The sequence below is a fragment of the Coregonus clupeaformis genome, chromosome 25 (assembly GCF_020615455.1).
Source record: "Coregonus clupeaformis isolate EN_2021a chromosome 25, ASM2061545v1, whole genome shotgun sequence".
NCBI classification, from domain to species: Eukaryota; Metazoa; Chordata; class Actinopteri; order Salmoniformes; family Salmonidae; genus Coregonus; species Coregonus clupeaformis.
In genome coordinates this window covers 10,685,568-10,710,432 of record NC_059216.1, presented here as the reverse complement: position 1 = coordinate 10,710,432, position 24,865 = coordinate 10,685,568, and the positions used below count along the sequence as shown (strand labels likewise).

At 43.7% G+C, this 24,865-nt stretch overlaps 1 protein-coding gene across 4 annotated transcripts in view; it reads right to left on the bottom strand.

Moving 5' to 3' along the window:
- LOC121539235 (inverted formin-2) overlaps window positions 1–24,865 on the bottom strand; it is a 32,218-nt gene that overhangs the window by 4,985 nt on the left and 2,368 nt on the right. For 2 of the 4 annotated variants that reach the window (XM_041847580.2, XM_045207498.1), the window contains exons 2-14: window positions 11,500–11,911; window positions 9,102–9,217; window positions 8,453–8,612; window positions 4,052–4,085; window positions 3,670–3,811; window positions 3,423–3,555; window positions 2,657–3,247; window positions 2,179–2,321; window positions 1,998–2,059; window positions 1,807–1,909; window positions 1,619–1,704; window positions 1,309–1,409; window positions 431–501 (exon numbers count right to left, since the gene is read on the bottom strand). In XM_041847580.2, coding sequence (XP_041703514.2) covers window positions 431–501; window positions 1,309–1,409; window positions 1,619–1,704; window positions 1,807–1,909; window positions 1,998–2,059; window positions 2,179–2,321; window positions 2,657–3,247; window positions 3,423–3,555; window positions 3,670–3,811; window positions 4,052–4,085; window positions 8,453–8,612; window positions 9,102–9,217; window positions 11,500–11,896 — 2,139 coding nt within the window. In that variant the 5' untranslated portion in view covers window positions 11,897–11,911. Of the gene's footprint in view, window positions 1–430; window positions 502–1,308; window positions 1,410–1,618; window positions 1,705–1,806; window positions 1,910–1,997; window positions 2,060–2,178; window positions 2,322–2,656; window positions 3,248–3,422; window positions 3,556–3,669; window positions 3,812–4,047; window positions 4,086–4,163; window positions 4,605–8,452; window positions 8,613–9,101; window positions 9,218–11,499; window positions 11,912–24,865 lie in introns of those variants that run through there. The other 2 variants (XM_041847578.2, XM_041847581.2) reach the window with 2 other exon arrangements.

The window sequence follows — 24,865 nt, the reverse complement described above, 5'->3', positions numbered from 1 at the left end:
TTTAATTCGTAGGCCTATCACGCTGTACTGGCAAAAGTCTACTACGCACTGGGAGCCTCTTATGATCCCTCAACATTGACCCATCTTCCTCTACTTTCTTCACTGCCTCAGGATACGACACCTTCAGTACAACTCCGACTGACAACCTCAACCTGTCTCTCTCACTTCGGACACTTCTGATCCTCAGCAACATGGGCACCTCTACAGTTAACACATACCGTTTTTTTCACCAATATTACACATTCCTTTGTCCCATGACCTCCTGCACACTTCTCACATCTAGGAATCTCCATACCTACTGCATCATGACCATAGGCTTGGCACCTGAAACACTAGTGGGTTCGGCACAAAAGCTCTTACAGGATAACTGATATATCCTAACATCACTTTGTCAGGTAGGAATGCCATCCTTTGGAGAGTCCTTACTTACATAGTTGAGGAAGTTTCCCACATCAAGGATGAGCCTGCAGAAACTAGGCATGAGAGTGCTCATTCTGAGACCTGAGGAGAACATATTTAAAAATGAAACATTCTATGCAACAAAAAAAAGATACTTTAAGACATTTTGAAAAACCAACACGAGTAGATAAAACATTTCCAGCACAAAGCAACAATTTGTTCTACATAGAACAGTATATAATAGTTACCAATCTTGATAGTTCGAACAAACAACATTGTTCAAAATAAACCTTACTGTGTCCTCTGCTAGCTTACAAAAATATGTAATGGATTCATAAGGCAATCATTGTAACATGACTGTTTATCAGTGGTGTAAAGTACTTAAGTAAAAATACTTTTTTGGGTAATCTGTATTTTACTTTACTATTTATATTTTTGTCAACTTTTACTTCACTACATTCCTAAAGAAAATAATGTACTTTTTACTCCATACATTTTGCAGGACAGAAAAAATGGTCCAGTTCACGCACTTATCCCTACTGCCTCTGATCTGGCGGACTCACTAAACACACGTTTCATTTGTTAATTATGTCTGAGTGTTGGAGTGTGCCCCTGGCTATTCGTAAATTTTAAAAACAAGAAAATGGTGCCGTCTGGTTTGCTAAATATAAGGGATTTTAAATTATTTATATACTTTTACTATTGATACTTAAGTATATTTTAGCAATTAGATTTACTTTTGATACTTAAGTATATTTAAAACCAAATACTTTTACTCAAGTAGTATTTTACTGGGTGACTTTCACATGAGTCATTTTCTATTAAGGTATCTTTACTTTTACTCAAGTATGACAATTGGGTACTTTTTCCACCACTGGTGTTCATACAGGAAAGTTGGTGTTGACTTACACTGGCATGCTGCTTCAACCACCTCTGCTTTGGGCTTGAGCATGTCCAGTACTGAGGCGGTCTCCTCACACAGCAACATACAGTCTATCCTCAGCTGGTAACTGTGGGGAGACACGAGAGCGAGAGAGAGGATACGAAGTAGGGATGGTATGGGAGGGAAGAGAGATACCATAGAGAATTAAGACAGACAAGTCAAGGAAGTACCAAACAAAAACAGACACCAGATTCCGTTAACTATCACATTCAGAGATTCTTCTCTACAGACAGTATCCTGTGAGGTGCCAGGAACGAGAAAAGGAACAGCAGTTACCATGGTACAGCCAGGAGAGAGATGTAGAATCGGTCTACATTGGCCAACTTTTCTTTTTCTCCCAGGAAGGATTTCAGGTTTTCTATCTAAATTGAGACAGAAAAGGGAGGCTTTTGAGTCAGACCACCATGTTTGATGTATTAATAAAGGTGATTTGCAAACACTGTGAAAGTGTATCTTGTACCTACCTCATGTTTCTCAGGTAAGAGTTTAATAAGCTGCTTCAAGACCTCAACATCGAACTTAGAGCGATCCCCACTCTGAATCAACGCCACAAACTCATCACGTGAGCTAGATATAGGAGCAGGGAGAAAAAAGTAAGCTCAATGGGGAACAAACATTGAAATCAATACCGACTTAAAATGATAAATTACATTACCATTTGAATTGCTTGAGAAATATGTTCAAATTCAAGTTCTTCTTTGCGTCAATAAAGGAGATCTGTAGAGAGAAGAGGGGAATAAATATATTTTTTAGGGAGATTATTTTACGATTCATAATGAGCCATGTTTTTGGTGTGCTCCAGATATGAGAGCTGTAGTGAGTGTTGACCAGTGCACCTCTTTAGGCTCATTCTTCACAGGAGCAGCTGCCCCCTGGTCTTTGTGTTCGGTCACTGGGAGACAGAACAGCTGTTCGATGCTGGAGTAGTTGGGCTCCAGAGGAGCGTCTTTCTGAGCTGAAGTCCATATGGAATGACCATCTGTGTGTATGTGAAAGGAGGGGGAGAATAACCACAACACATCTGGAATGACCTCACTAAATTATCCTCTATACTGTACAATCAGACAATCTTTCCCCCTCCTAAATAGAGCAGCCTGCCTCTGTAGACACAGGGGAGGTTCATTAAAGAGAGATGCCAAGGTTTTTTAAATATATAATATATGCCATTTAGCAGACGCTTTTATCCAAAGCGACTTACAGTCGTGCGTGCATACATTTTTGTGTATGGGTGGTCCCGGGGATTGAACCCACTACCTTGGCGTTACAAGCGCCGTGCTCTACCAGCTGAGCTACAGAGGACCACTTTCTACTCACCAGTGACAGCTCTGAGTTTCTGCCAGTTGAGCTTCTTCATCCTCAGGGTGGGGCAACGGCCTGCCTTGGAGGCAGCAGCAGGGGCACACCCCAGGGACTGGCTACTCTGGGCCACCACAATGCCACCCATTCCAGGGGGAGGAGGTGGTGGAGGAGGAGGCAGCAGGCCTGGCATACCGGGCAAGGGTGGGGGGGGTGGAGGTCCTCCACCGCCCATTCCTGGTGGGGGAGGTGGGGGTGGAGGAGGGGGAGGGCACCCTGGGGGCACCCCCATCCCTGGTAGAGGAGGTGGGGGTGGGGGTACTCCACCTCCAATGTGTTGGAGTGGTAGAGGAGGGGGAGGTGGGCACTGACGGGGACCTTGTTCCATCATATTGGGAGATAGGGAAGGTGGAGGGTGTGGTGGAGGAGAGGACACTTGGGAGATTGTGGAGCATTTGGTCAGTCTTTCTTGGTCATCGTCCACCATATCGGTCTGAACAGCCTTATCAATCTTCTTGGGTGGCAGACCATCCACAGCATCGACACCAGCCTTCTTGCGCTTGGAGAACACCAGGCGTTGCATAATCATCTCACAGGAGTCCATATGAGCTGGAGCACAGAATCATACACAAACACTGAAATCTACTGAATTTTGTTGACATGTAACCAAACCAACATTTTTCCTACACACTCTACGTTCACCCAGACTCCAGTCCTTTGCCAATAACTCTCTTAGGGGACAGCTTATTGAACTATTGAATGTGTCAGGAGCATGAGGACTTACAGTCCTGATCCAGCAGTATGGCCCTGTTAGTGAGGGCCTCCAGGGCTTGCCAGATGTCAGCCCTGTCGGGCCCCAGCAGCAGCAGGGCTTGTAGGATGGACAGCAGCTGGAGGGACGACGGAGAGCTGCTCACCTTGAGGTTGAACAACACACAACCAAACCTTATTTAGAGTGCACTTGTAATTCAGTTGTTTATGTAACTAGCCATGAGAAGGCGACATGCAGTGCAGCGGACAGCTGTGCTCACTTTGTTGAAGAGGGTGATGAACACCTCCTGGTGACTGCTCATGTCTATGCCTCCATAGACCCTCAGCAGCTCCTCCTCATCCTCATACATGGCCTCTTCAAACACCTCACACTGAATGATCAAGTCCTCATCCTCCTCATCTCTGAAAGTCACACACACACAAACAAACAATTCAAAAGGGCATATTGAGCAAGTAGCCTGTTTACATGTTTATTTCCCACTTGCACATCAAATCAACAAAATAATTGACAAATGTGCAGGTAACAAAAGTTGTTTAACATTTCACTCAAATTATATTGTGCTTGACCAATGCATGGGCATTTCATATCTGCACATGACAAAAACATCACAATGAAACAAGGAAGTAAATCAAGGCACTCACCTCAATTTGGGCAGTATATCAAGTAATTGTAATCCTATAAAACAGAAAAACTGCATTTAATAAAGACAGTCACAAAAACAATGATCCAACTCCCAATTGATCAGTTTCCTACTTTGGATTTGGCTATTAAAAAGTTGGAACACAGCGGAATTTGAACTGGAATTTGCATGATGGGAATCAGCGAGTGATGTCGATTGCAGGTGAGCGATTAGGATATAATTATGGTGCGTTCAAGACAACTCGGAACTCGGAAATCTTCTAACTCAGACTTCAGTGCGTTCAAGACAACTCGGAACTCGAGTTGGATGACCAGCGTTCAAAACTATTTTTCTCAGTCGGAGCTCGTTTTTTCCAACGCACTAAAGTTGAAAGTCTGATATTTCCGAGTTCCCAGTTGTTTTGAGCGTGGCATACAAGTCGAAAACTCAGGCATCATATTAGAGCTCTGACTTCTGCTGCGTTCGTAACCAAGTGGAAGGTGGGAATTGACCAGTTGTGAAGTCGTATATACCAGTTGGATGCAATCACATGGTTTGAATTCGTTGAGAAATACTGATTGGCTAATGGCCAACAAGCTGTGTAAACCATAAACTAAAAGTACAGCTATCATGCTAGTAAACAAATTATAGTGTTCAAAAATCATATTTATAAATAATGTTTTGTTGCTGCATTTAACTGCCAGAAATGCTGTTATTGAGGTAATTTCCTAATTAGGTGACGTCAGAGGTCAGCATCTGAGAGAAGTAGGAACTCAGGATGATAGACGAATTTCCCACTAGTAATTACCAGTTGGAGGGCCGTTCAAAGGATTTTCCCCCAGTTGTTTGTGGTAAATTCTCACTTCCTACTTGGTTATTAATGCAGCATTCTCTTACCTGAAGATCAATGACTTCTCAATTTTTCTCAGTCTGAGCTTGCTTTTTTCGAGTTCCCATTTGTTTTGAACGCACCAAAAATCTATTCGCAGTAGAGCGGGGATGTGGAACGACTTCGAATAGGCTACATTTAAATTTTTTGAATAAATAAAAAATGCATTACACATTTACCGTGAATGGCCAATTCTCAAAGGAAGGGAATGGCGACTTGACTTCAGACGAGCTTCTGTTAGACTGCCGCCAATAGGCCATCATAAAAATTTAGGCATAAATCAAAGCCTGTTCCTAGCCCAATATAATGGTGCTTTCAAGACAACTGGGAACTCGAAAAAAAGGTTAAATCATGACGTCAGTGATCTTTAGGTTGGCGCTCTAGAAAAATAACTGAGTTTCAGTCATGGAATTTCGAGTTGGATGACCATTCAAAACGATTTTTCCCAGTCGGAGCTAGTTTTTTTCCCTGAGTTCCCAGTTGTCTTGAACGCACTGAAGTCAGAAGTCTGAGATTTCCAAGTTCTTAGTGGTGAGTTCTGAGTTGTTTTGAACGCGGCATTAGACCACTATGGCATGCTCTAAGACTTCTTCTTATTAATCAAATAAATAATCAGAGGTCTAATATTGGGATAGACAATACTGTAACCTGTCAAGAACCATAATATTATGCATAGCATATATGACAGACTAGAGTTTATCAAGTTTTGATAGGTCTACTATGCCCATATTTCTTCAACAAATTCAACACACGAATCTACAGCATAGATAGGCCTAATCTTGATTTCCCCTTCATTAAAACACAGATTTTTCAAAAACAAAATAATATTAAGGTAACACCATCTATGTCGGTCAGAAACAAATACTTTTATCCCTGAATATGAGGTTTGCACAAGATTCAGGTGTTTGGGGACAATGCATATACAATAGCTAGAAGGACCCAGTGACATACACTTCATGACCAAAAGTAATGAACATCTCATTCCAAAATCATGGGCATTAATATGGAGTTGGTCCCCCCTTTGCTGCTATAACAGCCTCCACTCTTCTGGGAAGGCTTTCCACTAGATGTTGGAACATTGCTGTGGGGACTTGCTTTCATTCAGCCACAAGAACATTAGTGAGGTCGGGTAATGATGTTGGGTGATTAGGCCTGGCTCACAGTCGGCGTTCCAATTAATCCCAAAGGTGTTCGATGGGGTTGAGGTCAGGGCTCTGTGCAGGCCAGTCAAGTTCTTCCACACCAATCTCGACAAGCCAGTTCTGTATGGACCTTGCTTTGTGCACGGGGGCGGAAACAGGAAAGGGTCTTCCCCAAACTGTTGCCACAAAGTTGGAAGCACAGAATCATCTATAATGTCACTGTATGCTGTAGCGTTCAGATTTCCCTTCACTGGAACTAAGGGGCCTAGCCCGAAACCATGAAAAAAAGCCCTAGACCATTATTCCTCCTCCACCAAACTTTACAGTTTGCACTATGCATTCGGAAGGTAGCGATCTCCTGGCATCCGCCAAACCCAGATTCATCTGTCAGACTGCTAGATGGTGAAGCGTGATTCATCACTCCAGAGAACGCGTTTCCACTGCTCCAGAGTCCAATGGCGACGAGCTTTACACCACTCCAGCCGACGCTTGGCATTGTGCATGGTGATCTTAGGCTTGTGTGCGGCTGCTCGGCCATGGAAACCCATTTTATGAAGCTCCCGACTAACAGTTCTTGTACTGACGTTGCTTCCAGACGCAGCTCTAGCAGGGCAGAAATTTGACGAACTGACCTGTTGGAAAGGTGGCATCCTATGACAGTGCCATGTTGAAAGTCACTGAGCTCTTCAGTAAGGCCATTCTACTGCCAATGCGTGTCTATGGAGATCGCATGGCTGTGTGCTAGATTTTATACACCTGTCAGCAACGGGTGTGGCTGAAATAGCCGAATCCACTAATTTGAAGGGGTGTCAACATACATTTGTTCATATAGTGTAGATTTGTAATGGAACTGTTGCCAAATGGCCTATTTTCCCTGCATTCCCATTCCCCTGGTGTTTCTCCACAGGGGAAACTATACTGAACACAAATATAAACGTAACATGTAAAGTGTCGGTCCCATGTTTCATGAGCTGAAATAAAAGATTCCAGAAATGTTCCATAAGCACAAAAAGCGCATTTCTCTCAAATTTTGTGAACAAATTTGTTTACATCCCTGTTAGTGAGCATTTCGCCTTTGCCAAGATAATCCATCCACCTGACAGGTGTGGCATATCAAGAAGTTTATTAAACAGCATGATCATTACACAGGTGCACCTTGTGCTGGGGACAATAAAAGGCCACTCTAAAATGTGCAGTTTTGTCACACAACACAATGCCACAGATGTGTCAAGTTTTGAGGGAGTGTGCAATTGGCATGCTGACTGCAGGAATGTCCACCAGAGCTGTTGCCAGATAATTGAATGTTCATTTCTCTACCATAAGCCGCCTCCAACGTTGTTTTAGAGAGTTTGCCAGTATGTCCAACCGGCCTCACAACTGCAGACCATGTGTAACCACGCCAGCCCAGGACCTCCACATCTGGCTTCTTCACCTGGGGGATCATCTGAGATCAGCCACCCGGACAGCTGATGAAACTGTGGGTTTGCACAACCGAAGAATTGTGCAATCCGTCGTAACCGACTTCAGTGGGCAAATGTTCACCTTTGATGGCCACTGGCATGCTGGAGAAGTGTGCTCTTCACAGATGAATCCCGGTTTCAACTGTACCAGGCAGATAACAGACAGCGTGTATAGCGTTGTGCGGGAAAGCGTTTTGGTGATGTCAATGTTGTGAACAGAGTGCCAAATGGTGGCGGTGGGTTTATAGTATGGGCAGGTATATGCTAGGGACAATGAACACAACTGCATTTTATCGATGGCAATTTGAATGCACAGAGATACCGTGATGAGATCCTGAGGCCCATTGTCGTGCCATTCATCCACCGCCATCACCTCATGTTTCAGCATGATAATGCATGGCCCCATGTCGCAAGGATCTGTACACAATTCCTGGAAGCTGAAAATGTCCCAGTTCTTCCATGGCCTGCATACTCACCAGACATGTCACCCATTGATCATGTTTGGTATGCTCTGGATCGTCGTGTGTTCCAGTTCCCGCCAATATCCAGCAACTTCACACAGCCATTGAATAGGAGTGGGATAACATTCCACAGGCCACAATCAACAGCCTGATCAACTCTATGTGAAGGAGATGTGTCGGCTGCATGAGGCAAATAATGGTCATCAGATACTGACTGGTTTTCTGATCCACGCCCCTACCTTTTTTAAAGGTATCTGTGACCAACAGATGCATATCTGCCTTCCCAGTCATGTGAAATCAATAGATTAGGGCCTAATCAATTTAATTCCATTTTAACTCAGTAAAATCTTTTAAATTGTTGCATGTTGCGTTTTATATTTTTGTCATGAACAATGTGCCACTGTGTGAACTTGCACATTAACTGAATCTCTGCCAAGTGGATGAGTAGTGAAGATAAACAATGTGCTGTACCGATAAACTCCTTGCGCATCTTGTCTCTCTGTCGCAGGTCGTCTGTCCCAAAGATGATGGCGTTGATGACACTGAGGAGGGTGACCATGTAGGGCACATTGTCTGTGGCCTGCAGCTCATTCATGATCACACCGAAGCGAAACAGCTGGGTCTTCACACCCTTGGGGACAAATTAATACATTAGTCATACTGTATATCATTCACTCCCACTGTGTGAGGACAGCCCCATCCCCCCATACACGTAATGGTTTAATATTGATTAGTGAGTAACATTAATCAATGTATTGACAACTATGGATGTAACTAGATAACTGAATGAAGTTACTTAGGCAGTCCAACATCTGTACACTAGAGGGCATTTCTGGGGGCTAAGTCATATGGTTTTTCAGTAATGTATACTTTAATTAGTCTATTTAATGAGATTCCTTTGAGCTGAAATAGCATGTTACAATTTTTTTTGTCATATCTGATTTCAGTCAGCTTTCATCAAAATCACACACATTGTTATGTGTCCTTTCCCCCCAGCATTCTTTTCCCTCTCATAATCCTTCCTAAATCACAATTAGGCAACTTATCTTGTAGGTGTATGGTATATAATTCCATAGCCTCTGTCCATTAGTGACAGCTTGTCTGGCTGTATGACACTTGCCTTGTAGTGGTCCAGGGCGTCCAGGGCCTGACGGTACCCATCAGAGGAGAACATGCTCAGGGCAGCAAGCAGCTCAAACACCTGCTTCTTCACCATGGTATTGGACGTGTCCAAGGCTGTGGTAAGACATGGTCACAGACATCAGTCAGTGTACACAAGGGGTGTATTCATTATGCCGATCGTGTTGCAAAACATTTAGTCAGAAACCGTTTACTCCAAACGGAAAAAGTTTTTCAATTAAAGTTTCTATTGGACAAATTCAGGTAGGTCCCTCCCTGTTTGGTTCCGTTTGCTCTGTTTGGTTCCGGTTGGTTTGATTCCGTTGCAAGATGAATACACCTATGGTCATGGTCCTTGTATTACATCCTGCCTCTTTTCTTCTCCCTTGTCTGGTGTCCTCTAGAATGCTATGGCTTATTTTAAAGAAACGTAATGTGAACTTTGCCTCTTTTCTGAAAATGTTTGCCAGTGTGTGTGAAGATGTTGCTGTTATAAGTGTGTCAGTGTGTGTGACACAATAGCCTATATCTGACCTGAATTGTTCCATGTTGCCATTGTACTCCTCAATGTACAACTGAATAAAAATTCTTAAGGATTATGTATGTGCATTTATTCGCCTTAAAAAACAAAAAATCTATATATATATATATACAGTCCCAGTCCAAAGTTTGGACACACCTACTCATTCAAGGGTTTTTCTTTATTTTTACTATTTTCTACATTGTAAAATAATAGTGAAGACATCAAAGCTATCGAATAACACATATATAATCATGTAGTAACCAAAAACGTGTTAAACAAATAAAAATATATTTAATATTTGAGATTCTTCAAATAGCCACCCTTTGCCTTGATGACAGCTTTGCACACTCTTGGCATTCTCTCAACCAGCTTCATGAGGTAGTCACCTGGAATGCATTTCAATTAACAGGTGTGCCTTCTTAAAAGTTAATTTAAGGAATTTCTTTCCTTCTTAATGCGTTTGAGCCAATCACTTGTGTTGTGACAAGGTAGGGGTGGTATACAGAAGATAGCCCTATTTGGTAAAAGACCAAGTCCATATTATGGCAAGAACAGCTCAAATAATCAAAGAGAAACGACAGTCCATCATTTCTTTAAGACATGAAGGTCAGTCAATACGGAACATTTCAAGAACTTTGAACATTTCTTCAAGTGCAGTCGCAAAAACCTTCAAGAGCTATGATTAAACGGGCTCTCATGAGGACCGCCACAGGAATGGAAGTCCCAGATTTACCTCTGCTGCAGAGGATAAATTCATTAGAGTTACCAGCCTCAGAAATTGCAGCCCAAATAAATCCTTCACAGAGTTCAAGTCACAGACACATCTCAACACCAACTGTTCAGAGGGGACTGTGTGAATCAGGTCTTAATGGTCGAATTGCTGCAAAAAAACCACTACTATGGACACCAATAATAAGAAGAGACCTGCTTGGGCCAAGAAACACGAGCAATGGACATTAGACCGGTGGACATTTGTCCTTTGGTCTGGAGTCCAAATTGGAGATTTTTGGTTCCAACCGCTGTGTCTTTGTGAGACGCGGTGTGGGTGAACGGATGATCTCTGCATGTGTAGTTCCCACCGTAAAGCATGGAGCAGGAGGTGTTATGGTGTGGGGGTGCTTTGCTGGTGATACTGTCTGTGATTTATTTAGAATTCAAGGCACACTTAACCTGCATGGCTACCACAGCATTCTGCAGCGATACGCCATCCCATCTGGTTTGGGCTTAGTGGGACTATCATTTGTTTTTCAACAGGACAATGACCCAACACACCTCCAGGCTGTGTAAGGGCTATTTGACCAAGAAGGGGAGTGATGGAGTGCTGCATCAGATGACCTGGCCTCCCCAATCCCCCGACCTCAATCCAATTGAGATGGTTTTGGGATGAGTCAGACCGCAGAGTGAAGGAAAAGCAGCCAACAAGTGCTCAGCATATGTGGGAACTCCTTCAAGACTGTTGGAAAAGCATTCCAGGTGAAGCTGGTTGAGAGAATGCCAAGAGTGTGCAAAGCTGTCATCAAGGCAAAGGGTGGCTATTTGAAGAATCTCAAATATAAAATATATTTTGATTTGTTTAACACTTGTTTGGTTACTACATGATTCCATATGTGTTATTTCATAGTTTTGATGTCTTCACTATTATTCTACAATGTGGAAAATTGTAAAATTAAGAAAAACCCTTGAAAGAGTAGGTGTGTCCAAACTTTTGACTGGTACTGTATATATACAGTATTTTTAATATATGTACATTTTTTTTGTGCACACATACTTGATATCCTGTCTTATAAGCCCATACGGGCTGGGCACCAATTGGTGTCTGACACGGAAATAAAATCAATCAATCATTAGTGGAACTAATTCCTAGGTGCTGTTGAACCTTGGGAGAGTTTGCGGATGTAGCCCTCATTCTCCATGATAAAGTGGATCCCAGCCGAGGAGTTCATGATGGCCCGGACACAGCTGACACAGGTGAGCTGCAGCAGGGCATCTGTGATGCGGGAGCAGCCCCTCCCAGATAGCCTGTCCAGGGCCTCCAGAAGCAGGTCCAGCCCACTCAGCTCCAGGAACTGGACCATCCAGGACTCCTCGCTGCCCTCCAGACGACGCTTCAGCCCAGAGTAGTTGACCACACTGGGCACCTGGAGCATGCATATGCACAGCTCTGGGTCGGCACTCTCCAGGTTGGCCTCCAGCTGGGTGTCTGAGTCCTGGGAGGAGCCCAGATGGCCCCTCACCGCCGCCCACTTCCTCTTCCCATCCGACTTCACTGACATGGTGATGGAGAGGGTCTGTGGAGGGAAGTGAAGGTAGTTTAATTAATTAAGAGGGCAAGAGGTTCAGGGCAAGAGGTTCAGTTCAGCGTCATAGTGACTGTTGGTTTGCTGGACTGCAGTGTTGTTTGATAGAGTCCAATGTAAACATAAACCTGCTTACTATAAAGTGCTGAAAAGGGTGGAAAGTTAATCATATTTTGCCATTGATGGTCAAACTGTTATTGGCATGGTTTTGTGCAAACAAGCCATAAACTATTTGACCTGCAGATGGACTTTTGCATAAATATGCAGGACAACTAGTCCACATTACAATTGTTTCAGGGCTTTCCTGTCTAAAGGATGCAGGCCTTTATCACAACATAGCACATTCATAGGAAATGACAGCTCTGCACATTGTGGGACAAGTGAAAGATATGTCAGCAGTCCTGTCGTCATTAGTCCTGCCAAACATCCAAACTTAATCCTGCAGTGAAAGGGACGTGACTCGCTGTCAGCTAATCAACAGCAAACACAAAGACAGGCATGACACAGTGCATATTTATCGGAGATATTATTCTGTGTATATACTTTATTTTCATTTACATCCGTAAACAAGGTTTTGAGTAATATGCTGCAAAAGAAAAGTATCACTGTGAAGAGAAAATAACACCCAGGATATTAATAAGTTCATCTGATCTTTGACCATAAGTGGCATCCACTTGACCACAAATACACACATTTTGATCACACAAGTGACCTTTTCTGGGATAGCCCCAGAACACTGCTCCCTCACAGTAACCTGCCCCACCCCCACATACGGACAACATCCCTTGCAATGTGTAACCATCAGAGGAGGCTGGTAAGGGGAGGACGGCTCATAATAATGAATGGAATGGAGTGAATGGAACCAGGTGTTTGATGTGTTTGAGACCATTCAATATATTCCGTTCCAGCCATTACTATGAGCCTGTCCTCCCCATTTAAAGTGCCACCAGCCACCACTGGAAATCGGTGTATGCAAGCACCTACACTGACTCAGAAACAACAGGGTAGGGATTGAGTCTGAAAAAGGGTGAAAATCCCAGAAATCTATAAACACTTAATCTGTAGTTGCAAAGTGTGACATGTGCTGATCCAGCAATCGAATTAACAAAAGTATGGGTAAAATTCTCCTCCCAAAAAGCCTTTCATTATATCACACTTGGCAAGACTAACCTAAACAGATGGTGTTGGAGAGGATAAATATAAACAACAAAATTGCAGCTCTGCACGCAGCTCTGCAACACATGGCCTAGCTAAGGAATTTCAATTATGTTTCTGTGTTGAGTTTAACATAAAAGGTTCTCATTAAACACACTACACAGAATAACAAAAGGGTAAAAACACTGGGTACTGATGATAAGATTCCACCACAGTGGGAATTTACATGGAACTCAAGTTAACTCTAAAATGCAAGAAACTGTAAACTCCTACAAATTGGATTTCCATTCAGTTCTCAAGTTCCCTATAATTCAACAGGCAGGAGCTGTTCTGTTCCAGACACGTTTGTGGCGGGGGCTGATTCTCTCTGACTTGGGATGCCAGTGTGACAGTGTTACCGTTGCAACCAGGCAAACAATGCCCTTTCACAACAGGCCTATGCATCCTCCGTCAAAGAGCTCTGTTCATTAGCTACAGAATGATCTGTTCCACCCCCCTCCAGGTATCGCCCATCTTCCCCGTTATCCCCAGTGTATTTATACCTGTGTTCTCTGTTTGTCTGTTGCCAGTTTGTTTTGTTTTGTCAAGCCTACCAGCGGTTTTCCCCTGGCTCAAGTTCCTGTGTTCCTGGTTTTGACCATTCTGCCTGCCATGAGACTGCCTGCTGTTCTGTACCTTTAGGACTCTGATCTGGATTACTGACCTCTGCCTGCCCTTGACCTGTCATTTGTCTGCCCCCTGTTTTTGTAATAAACGTTTTGTTACTTCGACACTGTCTGCATCTGGGTCTTCTCCTGAAACGTGATAGGGTGGAATGTCTCCTTCTTCACTGGCTGCCTTGCAAAAGTATTCATCCCCCTTGGCGTTTTTTCTATTTTGTTGCATTACAACCTGTAATTTAAATGAAATTTTATTTTTATTTCATGTAATGGACATACACAAAATAGTCCAAATTTGTGAAGTTAAATGAAAAAAATAACTTGTTTAAAATAATTCGAAAAAATAAATACCGGAAAAGTGGTGCATGCATATGTATTCACCCCCTTTGCTATGAAGCCCCTAAATACGATCTGGTGCAACCAATTACCTTCAGAAGTCACATAATTAGTTAAATATAGTCCACCTGTGTGCAATCTAAATGTCACATGATCTGTCACATGATCTCAGTATATATACACCTGCAAGCGACACCATGAAGACCAAGGAGCTCTCCAAACAGGTCAGGAACAGTTGCGGAGAAGTACAGATCAGGGTTGGGTTATAAAAAAAATATCAGAAACTTTTAACATCCCACGGAGCACCATTGAATCCATTATAAAAAAATGGAAAGAATATGGTACCACAACAAACCTGCCAAGAGAGGGCCGCCCACCAAAACTCACGGACCAGGCAAGGAGGGCATTCATCAAAGACTCAACAAAGAGACCAAAGATAACTCTGAAGGAGCTGCAAAGCTCCACAGCGGAGATTGGAGTATCTGTCCATAGGACCACTTTAAGCCGTACACTCCACAGAGCTGGGCTTTACGGAAGAGTGGCCAGAAAAAAGCCATTGCTTAAAGAACTAAATAAGCAAACACATTTGGTGTTTGCCAAAAGGCATGTGGGAGACTCTCCAAACATATGGAAGAAGGTACTCTGGTCAGATGAGACTAAAATTGAGCTTTTTGGCCATCAAGGAAAACGCTATGTCTGGCGCAAACCCAACACCTCTCATCACCCCGAGAACACCATCCCCACAGTGAAGCATGGTGGTGGCAGCATCATGCTGTGGGGATGTTTTCCATTGGCAGGGACTGGGAAACTGGTCAGAATTGAAGGAATGATGGATGGCGCTAAATACAGGGAAATTCTTGAGGGAAACCTGTTTCAGTCTTCCAGAGATTTGAGACTGGGAAGGAGGTTCACCTTCCAGCAGGACAATGACCCTAAACATACTGCTAAAGCAACACTCGGGTGGTTTAAGGGGAAACATTTAAATGTCTTGGAATGGCCTAGTCAAAGCCCAGACCTCAATCCAATTGAGAATCTGTGGTATGACTTAAAGATTGCTGCACACCAGCGGAACCCATCCAACTTGAAGGAGCTGGAGCAGTTTTGCCTTGAAGAATGGGCAAAAATCCCAGTGGCTAGATGTGCCAAGGATATAGAGATGTACCCCAAGAGACTTGCAGCTGTAATTGCTGCAAAAGGTGGCTCTTCCAAGTATTTCCTTTGGGGGGGGTGAATAGCTATGCACGCTCAAGTTTTCTGTTTTTTTGTCTTATTTCTTGTTTGTTTCACAATAAAACATATTTTGCATCTTCAAAGTTGTAGGCATATTGTGTAAACCAAATGATACAAACCCCCCCCAAAATCCATTTTAATTCCAGGTTGTAAGGCAACAAAATAGGAAAAATGCCAAGGGGGGTGAATACTTTCACAAGCCACTGTATACTCAAGCATTTGAACACCTTACAAGGATCTACAATCTATTCAACTGTACAAAGTGATGTACAGTAGGGTCCATGGTAAATAGAAGGGTCGTTCCACCAATTCTGTGCCTTTTGAGTAGTGTAACTTGGTGAATTATTTTATTTTATTTCACCAAATGTTACCATTCTGTCATAAAGAGCACATGTTCAATAGAAAACATGTTTTCCCATCTCAGTAAGTGCCTATTAAGTGCCAAATAAAGTAACAAGGTTGACAACTTCATCTTAAATCATCCACAAATCCCCTTGTGACAGGGAGAATCAAAGTATGTATTATTATTTTATTTTATTTTATTTTTATGGTGCTGCAGTGGATAGTGGCCATTTTACGGGCTCCTGACCAATTCTGCTATTTCGTTTTTTTATGCTAATCTTCACTTTTTTTGTACATAATGTCTCCTCCATCACTTCCTATGACCCCAAATGGCTTCTGGACATCAGAACAGTGATCACTAACCTCGATGAAGATTTATCCTTCAATGAGTCGGCAGCTCTGGACGTTATGCTTACTCTGGACCAAGCTCTAATCCCCGGAACTCGAAAGAGGAAGCGGCAGTGAAAAATAGGCAGGCGAGGCGGCCTCCTAACGGGATTAGGTCGGCAAACAAATAGGCCACCATTGCCCTATGTACTGTTGGCGAATGTGCAGTCACTGGAGAACAAACTGGATGAACTCCATTCGAGACTATCCTATCAACGGGACCTAAAGAACTGTACTATTATATGTTTCTCTGAGTCTTGGCTGAACAAGGACATGGATAATATATATCTCGCCGTTTTCTCCATGCATCATCTAGACCAGACGGCAGCCTCGGGTAGGTAAGCTTAATGGGCAGGGGTGGGCCCTTTAATATAGACCACATGGAAAATTATATACATCTGAATGGAGGACATCCTCCCTAAAGGCTTTCTCATCCTTGTCGGTGATCAGGCCTACCACCATCGTGTCGTCAGCAAACTTAATGATGGTGTTGGAGTCGTGCACAGCCACGCAGTCGTGGGTGAACAGAGAATACAGGAGGGGACTAAGCACACCCCTGAGGGGCCCCTGTGTTGAGGGTCAGTGTGGCGGATGTGTTGTTGCCTAGCCTGACCACCTGGGGGCGGCCCGTCAGGAAGTCCAGTATCCAGTTGCAGAGGGAGGTGTTCAGTCCCAGGGTCCTTAGCTTAGTGATGAGTTTGGAGGGCACTATGGTGTTGAACGCTGAGCTGTAGTCAATGAACAACATTCTCACATAGTTGTTCCCTTTATCCAGGTGGGAGAGGGCAGTGTGGAGTGCATTAGAGATTATGTCATCTATGGATCTGTTGGGGCGGTATGCAAATTGGAGTGGGTCCAGGGTGTCTGGGATGATGGGTTGATGTGAGCCATGATCAGATTTTCAAAGCATTTCATGGCTACAGATGTGAGTGCTACTAGGCGATAATCATTTAGACATGTTACCTTGGCTTTCTTGGGCACATGGACTATGGTAGTCTGCTTGAAACATGTAGGTATTACAGACTGGGTCAGGGACGGTTTGAAAATGTCAGTGAAGACATCAGCACATGCTTTGAGTATGTGTCCTGGGAATCCATCTGGCCCCGCTGTAAACGTTAACCTGTTTAAAGGTCTTACTTACATTGGCTACAGAGAGCGAGATCACACAGTCGTCCGGAACAGCTGGTGCTCTCATGCATGGTTCATTGTTGCTTGCCTCGAAGCGAGCATAGAATGTATCTAGCTGGCTAAATGGCATATTATTATTATTTTATTATTATTATTATTGTCTGGTTGGCTTGTGTCACTGGGCAGCTCGCAGCTGGGTTTTCCTTTGTAATCCGTGATAGTTTGCAAGCCCTGCCATATCCAACAAGCGTAAAAGCTGGCGTAGTAGCATTCGATCTTAGCCCTGTATTGACGCTTTGCCTGTTTGATGGCTCATCGGAGGTCGTAGCAGGATTTCTTATAAGCATCCAGATTAGTGTCCCACTGCTTGAAAGTGGAAGCTCTAGCCTTTAGCTCAGTGCGGATGTTGCCTGTTATTCATGGCTTCTGGTTTGGATATGTACGTATGGTCTGATCAGACCCTACACCCAAACGAGGGCACTATGTTCATCCACCTTATTAAAGGGCCCACCCCTCCCCATTAAGCTTACCTACCCGAGGCTGCCGTCTGGTCTAGACGATGCATGGAGAAACCCGCGAGATATATATTATCCATGTGCTTGTTCAGCCAAGACTCAGAGAAACATATAATAGTACAGTTCTTTAGGTCCCGTTGATAGGATAGTCTCGAACTGAGTTCATCCAGTTTGTTCTCCAGTGACTGCACATTCGCCAACAGTACATAGGGCAATGGCGGCCTATTTGTTTGCTGACATAATCCCGCTAGGAGGCCGCCTCGCCTGCCTCTTTTTCACTGCCGCTTCCTCTTTCGAGTTCCGGGGATTAGAGCTTGGTCCAGAGTAAGCATAACGTCCAGAGCTGCCGACTCATTGAAGTAGAAATCTTCATCCAAATCGAGGTTAGTGATCACTGTTCTGATGTCCAGAAGCCATTTTGGGTCATAGGAAGTGATGGAGGAGACATTATGTACAAAAAAAGTGAAGATTAGCATAAAAAAACGAAATAGCAGAATTGGTCAGGAGCCCGTAAAATGGCCACTATCCACTGCAGCACCATAAAAATAAAATAAAATAATAATACATACTTTGATTCTCCCTGTCACAAGGGGATTTGTGGATGATTTAAGATGAAGTCGTCAACCTTGTTACTTTATTTGGCACTTAATAGGCACTTACTGAGATGGGAAAACATGTTTTCTATTGAACATGTGCTCTTTATGACAGAATGGTAACATTTGGTGAAATAAAATAAAACAATTCACCAAGTTACACTACTCAAAAGGCACAGAATTGGTGGAACGACCCTTCTATTTACCATGGACCCTACTGTACATCACTTTGTACAGTTGAATAGATTGTAGATCCTTGTAAGGTGTTCAGATGCTTGAGTATACAGTGGCTTGCGAAAGTATTCACCCCCTTTGGCATTTTTCCTATTTTGTTACCATACAACCTAGAATTAAAATAGATTTTTTGGGGGGCTTGTATCATTTGGTTTACACAACATGCCTACCACTTTGAAGATGCAAAATATGTTTTATTGTGAAACAAACAAGAAATAAGACAATAAAACTGAAAACTTGAGCGTGCATAGCTATTCACCCCTCCAAAGGAAATACTTTGTAGAGCCACCTTTTGCAGCAATTACAGCTGCAAGTCTCTTGGGGTACATCTCTATAAGCTTGGCACATCTAGCCACTGGGATTTTTGCCCATTCTTCAAGGCAAAACTGCTCCAGCTCCTTCAAGTTGGATGGGTTCCGCTGGTGTACAGCAATCTTTAAGTCATACCACAGATTCTCAATTGGATTGAGGTCTGGGCTTTGACTAGGCCATTCCAAGACATTTAAATGTTTCCTCTTAAACCACTCGAGTGTTGCTTTAGCAGTATGCTTAGGGTCATTGTCCTGCTGGAAGGTGAACCTCCTTCCCGGTCTCAAATCTCTGGAAGACTGAAACAGGTTTCCCTCAAGAATTTCCCTGTATTTAGCGCCATCCATCATTCCTTCAATTCTGTCCAGTTTCCTAGTTCCTGCCAATGAAAATCATCACCACAGCATGATGCTGCCACCACCATGCTTCATTGTGGGGATGGTGTTCCCATGGTGATGAGAGGTGTTGGGTTTGCGCCAGACATAGCGTTTTCCTTGATGGCCAAAAAGCTCAATTTTAGTCTCATCTGACCAGAGTACCTTCTTCCATATGTTTGGGGAGTCTCCCACATGCCTTTTGGCGAACACCAAATGTGTTTGCTTATTTTGTTCTTTAAGCAATGGCTTTTTTCTGGCCACTCTTCCGTAAATCCCATCTCTGTGGCGTGTACGGCTTAAAGTGGTCCTATGGACAGATACTCCAATCGCCGCTGTGGAGCTTTGCAGCTCCTTCAGGGTTATCTTTGGTGTCTGTTGCCTCTCTGATTAATGCCCTCCTTGCCTGGTCCGTGAGTTTTGTTGGGCGGCCCTCTCTTGGCAGGTTTGTTGTGGTACCATATTCTTTCCATTTTTTAATAATGGATTCAATGGTGCTCCGTGGGATGTTAAAAGTTTCTGATATTTTTTTTATAACCCAACCCTGATCTGTACTTCTCCACAACTTTGTTCATGACCTGTTTGGAGAGCTCCTTGGTCTTCATGGTGTCGCTTGCAGGTGTATATATACTGAGATCATGTGACAGATCATGTGACATTTAGATTGCACACAGGTGGACTATATTTAACTAATTATGTGACTTCTGAAGGTAATTGGTTGCACCAGATCTTATTTAGGGGCTTCATAGCAAAGGGGGTGAATACATATGCATGCACCACTTTTCCGGTATTTATTTTTTCGAATTATTTTAAACAAGTTATTTTTTTCATTTAACTTCACAACTTTGTCCCTGACCTGTTTGGAGAGCTCCTTGGTCTTCATGGTGTCGCTTGCTTGGTGTTGCCCCTTGCTTAATGGTGTTGCAGACTCTGGGGCCTTTCAGAACAGGTGTATATATATACTGAGATCATGTGACAGATCATGTGACACTTAGATTGCACACAGGTGGACTTTATTTAACTAATTATGTGACTTCTGAAGGTGATTGGTTGCACCAGATCTTATTTAGGGGCTTCATAGCAAAGGGGGTGAATACATATGCACGCACCACTTTTCCGTTATTTATTTTGTATAATTGTTTTAAACTTTTTTTATTTTTTATTTTCACTTCACCAATTTGGACTATTTTGTGTATGTCCATTACATGAAATCCAAATAAAAATGCATTTAAATTAGAGGTTGTAATGCAACAAAATAGGAAAAACGCCAATGGGGATGAATACTTTTGCAAGGCACTGTAACAGGCTTTTAAAATGCAATATTTTTGCACAATATCTACTTAAAATATCAAAGAAACGCAAAAGGTATTCATTTCTTGGAAAGACCCAGAATGTTTTGGTCTTGGTGAATTCCACCACATCAGTCATGAACACAGTCATGGACACAGGGGAAGTACATCAGAAATACATTAATGTCATGCAGGGTTTCCTAGATAAATCAGCAGGACTTTCCAACATGGGTCAGGCACTTTTCAGTAGAAACTAGGAAGGGAAGGACTTTCCTGAGACAGGAAACACAAGCAAAACATGCTGCCACAACAAGATTTGGTGTTCCTCTTTTTAAAATGTTGTTTCTTACACAATGCTGACCTGCCCTCAGTTATAGAGAGCTTATGTTTATAAACATACATCTGGACCAGTTGTGGGTCATCTAGATAAAAAGGGAGAAAGGGACATTCTTTATTAGCTTGTTGCTTCTGCACATTGTTCATGCTCAGTGACAGCTCCCACATTGCCACACCCACATTGGCTTACTCACTGCAGGTCAGGAATACACTCCTACTGTACTCAAGGGAAGCAGCCTACATTCAAACAACCCAACACACTATTCTACTAAAATATTATCCTATTGATTTCCTTGCACTCAGCCCACGCATACAGCGTAGATAGATCTGTCTGCATTTGCAATGGAAAGATTCGAACAATCTATGAGTTTGTTCTTATTACTTTCAGTGCAGGGGGCTTTTGTGTAAGCCAAACAGAAGAAAGTAAATAAACGACATCATGGCTGGGGTAAGAATTGAGCCACATGAAGCCCAGTGTTTATGGAATTTATCATATTTGCTGTCACTCAGTTATCTCAGTTATGTCTCAGAAAAAACATGGCTGCCTACAGTTTAGTTGACTGTCATGTTTCCATAATGCAGAGTTAATCCACAAGAAAAACGAATTCAAAAACAGATAACTATGAAAGATCAAGCTTGATTGCCTGGGATTATCCTTTGATGTCCTTTGTTGTTTGAGCATCTCTAATCAGCCTATTTAACATAATTGTATCTGTGACTTATTTGCCCCCCAAAAAACATTGTGTTGTAATGTCCATCTCCTCACTTGCACTATTAGGAGTAGTAATGAGAGATTTCACATCTGGTATACATTTTCTAGAACTAGTAGCCTGTAATACATTTCTCACTATCTTCATTAACGTTGCTTGTTTGAAGAGGTTGAATTTAAACCATGTTCATGTTATTGACTGCAATGTTAAGACCTGTGTGTTCACCAGAGCAGATGTCTGATGGAACTATTTGGACTTATTTCTCATGGTCTTCAGATTCAGGTTATTTAGTCTAAGAAATTTGGCCATGGAGACATTATGGCTTATGGCCATGTTGTTATCAAATCAAGTCAAATAAAATGTTATTGGTCACGTAACCATATTTTGCTAATGTTATCGCAGGTGTAGCGAAATGCTTATTTTCCAATAGTGCAGTAGTACCACACAATACAAAACAATACACACAAATCCAAAAATGTTAAAGAAAGGAATTAGGAAATATATAAATATTAGAAGGAGTCCGGAATATAAATGCACACGTACACTCAGTAGCCAGTTTATTAAGTACACCCATCTACTGTAGTACTGGGTCGGACCCCCCTTAGCCTCCAGAACAGCCTGAATTCTTCGGCGCATGGAAACATTGCTCAATTGGTATCAAGGATCCTAACGTGTGCCAGGACAACATTCCCCACACCATTACACCACCGCCACCAGCCTGTACTGCTGATACCAGGCAGGATGGGGCCATGGACTCATGCTGCTTACACCAAATATTGACACTGCCATCAGCATGATGCAACAGGAACCTGGATTTGTTGGACGAGGCAATGTTTTTCCACTCCTCAATTGTCCAGTGTTGGTGATCGCTTGTACACTGGAGCCACTACTTCTTGTTTTTAGCTGATAGGAGTGGAACCCGGTGTTGTCGTCTGCTGCAATAGTCCATCCGTGACAAGGACCGACGGGTTGTGTGTTCCGAATTGCCGTTCTGCACATCACTGTTGTACTGCACTGTTATTTGCCTGTTTGTGGAACACTGGTTAGCTTGCACGAGTCTTGTCATTCTCCTTCAACCTCTCATCAACTAACTGTTTTCGCCCACAGGACTGCCGCTGACTGGATGTTTTTGGTTTGTCGCACCATTCTCGGTAAACCCTAGACACTGTCGTGCGTGAAAAGCCCAGGAGGCCGGCCGTTTCTGAGATACTGTAACCGGTGCGCCTGGCACCGACGATCATACCACGCTCAAAGTCGCTTAGGTCACTCGTTTTGCCCATTCTAACATTAAATCGAACAGTAACTGAATGCCTCGATGCCTGTCTGCCTTTATATAGCAAGCCACGGCCACGTGACTCACTGTCTGTAGGAGCGAACCCTTTTTGTGAACCTAATAAACTGGCCACTGAGTGTATATGATGGTGTGTATAGACATTATGGACAGTATATGAATAGAAAAGGTGTGACAGCAGTAGTTATATAGGATGAGCCTTGACTAGAATATAGTATATAAATATGAAGTGGGTAAAAAAGTATGCAAACATTATTAAAGTGACCAGTGTCCAATGACTATGTACATACGGTAGCAGTCTTTAAGGTGCAGGGTTGAGTACCGGGTGGTAGCCGGCTAGTAACAGTGACTAAAGTTCAGGGCAGGGAACTGGGCGGAGGCCGGCTAGTGGTGACTATTTAAAGGGATACTTTGGTATTTTGAGAATGAGGCCCTTTACTGTATCTACTCCCACAGAGTCAGATGAACTCATGAATACCATTTTTCTGTCTCTGTGTGCAGTTTAAAAGAAGTTGCTAACTAGCGCTGGAGCAATTGCTAACTAGTGTTAGCACAATAATATGCCATTTAGCAGACGCTAGTAGATACCCAGAGACTTCGAGTCATTGTGCTAACATTAGTTAGCATTGGCTCATGAAACAACCTCTAACTTCCTTCATACTGGACATAAAATAGTATCCACGAGTACCCACCCATTTACATCGACAGGGCTGAAGTGGAGTGGGTCGAGAGCTTCAAGTTCTTTGATGTCCACATCACTAAGGACCTATCATGGTCCAAACACACCAAGACAGTCGTGAAGAGGGCACGACAATGCCTATTCCCCCTCAGGAGGCTGAAAATATTTGGCATGGGTCCTCAGATCCTGAGTTCTACAGCTGCAAAATCGAGAACATCCTGACTGGTTGCATCAACACTTGGTATGGCAACTGCTCGGCATCCAACCACAAGGCGCTACTGTCACGCCCTGGCTCTGGGGACTCTTAAATGTTGAGCCAGGGTGTGGATTTTCATTGTTTAGTTTTCTATGTTTTTCGTTCTAGATCGTTTATATCTATGTTGGCCAGGGTGGTTCCCAATCAGAGACAGCTGTAGCTCGTTGTCTCTGATTGGGGACCATACTTAGGCAGCCTTTTGGCATGTTAGTTTTGTGGGATCTTGTTCCGTAAGGTTTTGTGTATAACCTAGGACTTCACGTATCGTTTGGTTTATTGTTTTGGTTCGTGTGTGTACACAAATAAAGAATGTACGCTTATCACGCTGCGCCTTGGTCCGCTTCATCTGTCGACGATCGTGACAGAAGATCCCACCACCAGAGGACCAAGCAGCGTGCCCAGGAGGAGAAGTTGGCGATGTCCCAGGTGGGCGAATGGTGGTCTTGGGAGGACATATTCACGGGCAGAGGGCCATGGGCAAAAGTAAATTCCCAGGCAGGAGAGGAGAAACGGCGCCAACCGTGCCGACGACGGACACGCGAGAGGCAACCCCAATAATTTTTTTGGGGGGGCACACGGCGTGGACGACGGGGCTGCTGGAGGCAGCTACAGGGCGAATCGGCGGACTAGGAGAGGAGGCCACCAGGTTTGGGGGGCTGGAAGGGTGGTTGGCGGAGCCTAGAGGTAGAGCAGAGCCAACTCCCCGTACTCAGGCTAGGCAGCGTGAGACTGGGCAGGTTCCGTGTTATGCGGTGCCACGTACTGTGCCGCGAGTGTTCCGGCACAGTCCTGTACGTCCTGTGCTAGCACCACGCACGTGTCGTGCTAAGGTGGGCATGCAGCCAGGACGGAGTGTGCCGGCTCAACGCTCGTGGCCTCCAGTACCCCTCCTCGGTCCCGGATATCCTGCGCCAGTGCCACGTGCTGTAGTGCCAGTACGAGTGCACAGCCCTGTACGTCCTGTGCTGATGCCTCACACAGATTGTGTGGAAATAGGCATTCAGCCAGGATGGGTTGTGTCAGCTCTCCGCTCCAGACCTCCAGTCCGTCTCCACAGCCCGGTCCGGCCTGTTCCTGCTCCCCGCACCAAGCCTGTGGTGCGCGTCGCCAGCCCGGTCCGGC